This window comes from Anser brachyrhynchus (assembly GCF_964034855.1).
Source record: "Anser brachyrhynchus genome assembly, chromosome: 2".
In the NCBI taxonomy this organism is placed as follows: Eukaryota; Metazoa; Chordata; class Aves; order Anseriformes; family Anatidae; genus Anser; species Anser brachyrhynchus.
In genome coordinates this window covers 19,530,718-19,532,468 of record NC_137695.1, presented here as the reverse complement: position 1 = coordinate 19,532,468, position 1,751 = coordinate 19,530,718, and the positions used below count along the sequence as shown (strand labels likewise).

At 67.2% G+C, this 1,751-nt stretch overlaps 1 protein-coding gene across 1 annotated transcript; it reads left to right on the top strand.

Annotated features, from left to right (window-relative positions):
- Positions 1-250: 250 nt before the first annotated feature.
- On the top strand, positions 251-1,249 carry PTF1A (pancreas associated transcription factor 1a; the record flags this gene model as incomplete). Its single annotated transcript, XM_080580858.1, has 2 exons — positions 251-884; positions 1,047-1,249. Exons 1-2 carry the CDS (start codon positions 260-262, stop codon positions 1,247-1,249), a joined length of 828 nt encoding a protein of 275 aa, XP_080436984.1. The 5' UTR covers positions 251-259.
- Between the last annotated feature and the right edge of the window lie 502 nt (positions 1,250-1,751).

Below are 1,751 nucleotides of genomic sequence, written 5' to 3'. Positions count from 1 at the left end.
GTGCCGGCCCCGCCGCGCCAGCCGGCTCCGGCCTCCTCCCCGGAGAGCGGCGGCACCGGGCCCGGCCGGGAGGGGAGGGGAGGGGCGGGGAGGGGAGGGGAGGGAGGGAGGGCAGGGGAGGGGAGGGGAGAGGGGAGCGCCCCCCCCCCCCCCTCGCCGCCAACGTCTCCGCCGCCGCTCGCGGTCCGTCGGGAGCCGTCGGAGGCGCGCCCCGTCGGGGCTGCCCCCCCCGCCCCCCGCCAACCCCGGCCCGCGGCACATGGAGACGGTGCTGCTGGAGCACTTCCCCGGGGGGCTGGACTCGTTCTCCTCGCCCCCCTACTTCGACGAGGAGGACTTCTTCCCCGAGCCCGCCCCGCGGGAGGCGCTGGGCGCCGACGGGCTGCTGGAGCCCGACGTGGACTTGCTGAGCCGCCAGCTGCAGGAGTACTACCGCGACGGCGGCGACCCCGACGGCGGCTACTGCTGCGAGGCGGCCGCCGCCGCCTTCCCCCCGTCGCCCGCCTCGCCCGGCTTCGCCTACGAGTGCTGCGGGGCGGCGGGCGCGGCGCTGCTGTCGCCGGGGGGGCGGCTGCAGGCGCTGGGCTCGGCCAAGCGGCGGCGGCGGGTGCGCTCCGAGGCGGAGCTGCAGCAGCTCCGGCAGGCCGCCAACGTGCGGGAGCGGCGGCGGATGCAGTCCATCAACGACGCCTTCGAGGGGCTGCGCTCGCACATCCCCACGCTGCCCTACGAGAAGCGGCTCTCCAAGGTGGACACGCTGCGCCTCGCCATCGGCTACATCAACTTCCTCAGCGAGCTGGTGCAGTCCGACCTGCCGCTGCGCAGCGCCGGCAGCGAGAGCCCCAGCCAGCCCAAGAAAATCATCATCTGCCACCGCGGCACAAGTAAGTGAGCGGCCCCCGGCCCGGCCCGCCCCGTCGCGGCTCCGCAGGAATGCGGCGCTCACCTGCGCGGCCGCGCAGCGGGGCGGCCCCGGCAATAACCCTCTGTCTCTCTCCTCTCCCCCCCCCCCCCCCAAAATAAAACCCCAACCCACTACCCACCAGGATCCCCCTCCCCGAGCGACCCCGACTACGGCCTCCCCCCTCTGGCCGGCCACTCGCTGTCGTGGACTGACGAAAAGCAGCTCAAGGAACAAAACATCATCCGGACAGCCAAAGTGTGGACCCCCGAGGACCCGCGGAAGGTGCCCAACAAAGCCTCCCTCAACGACATCGAGAACGAGCCCCCCTTCGACTTCGTGGCGTGAGGGTGGGCTGCGCGCCGCCCCCGCCCTGTACATGCTGTACGTGAAGACCTCTGCTGTAAATTAAGATTCAGACTCTTAAGGGCAATCAACTTTATTTATCTATTTATTACGGAGTAGACACAATGAGGTAGAATCGTCTGTTCTGAATGTATAATTTATATAATTTATCCTGATTTTTTTTTTTTTTAAGATATGCAATAGTTTTATTCCACCAGCACCTTTTCGGAAAGGAAAAAAAAAAATAATAATAATAACGCCGGAACCTGTGAAAATAATTTATTGCCGCACGTGGACTCTTCCTGTGTTTGTTAATAATAAACCCGGAGCACACCTTTCGGAGCCCTGTGTTTGGGGGAAGAGGCTGCGGGGAGGGAGGGAGCCCCGGCGCAGCCCGGCCCCGGTCCCAGCCCCTGCCCCACCGGGGGCGGCCGCTCTTATAGGGCCGGGGGGCTGGGGCGGGCGGGGGGACACTTTCCCCTTTCTCTCCACCCCTTTTGCCGTC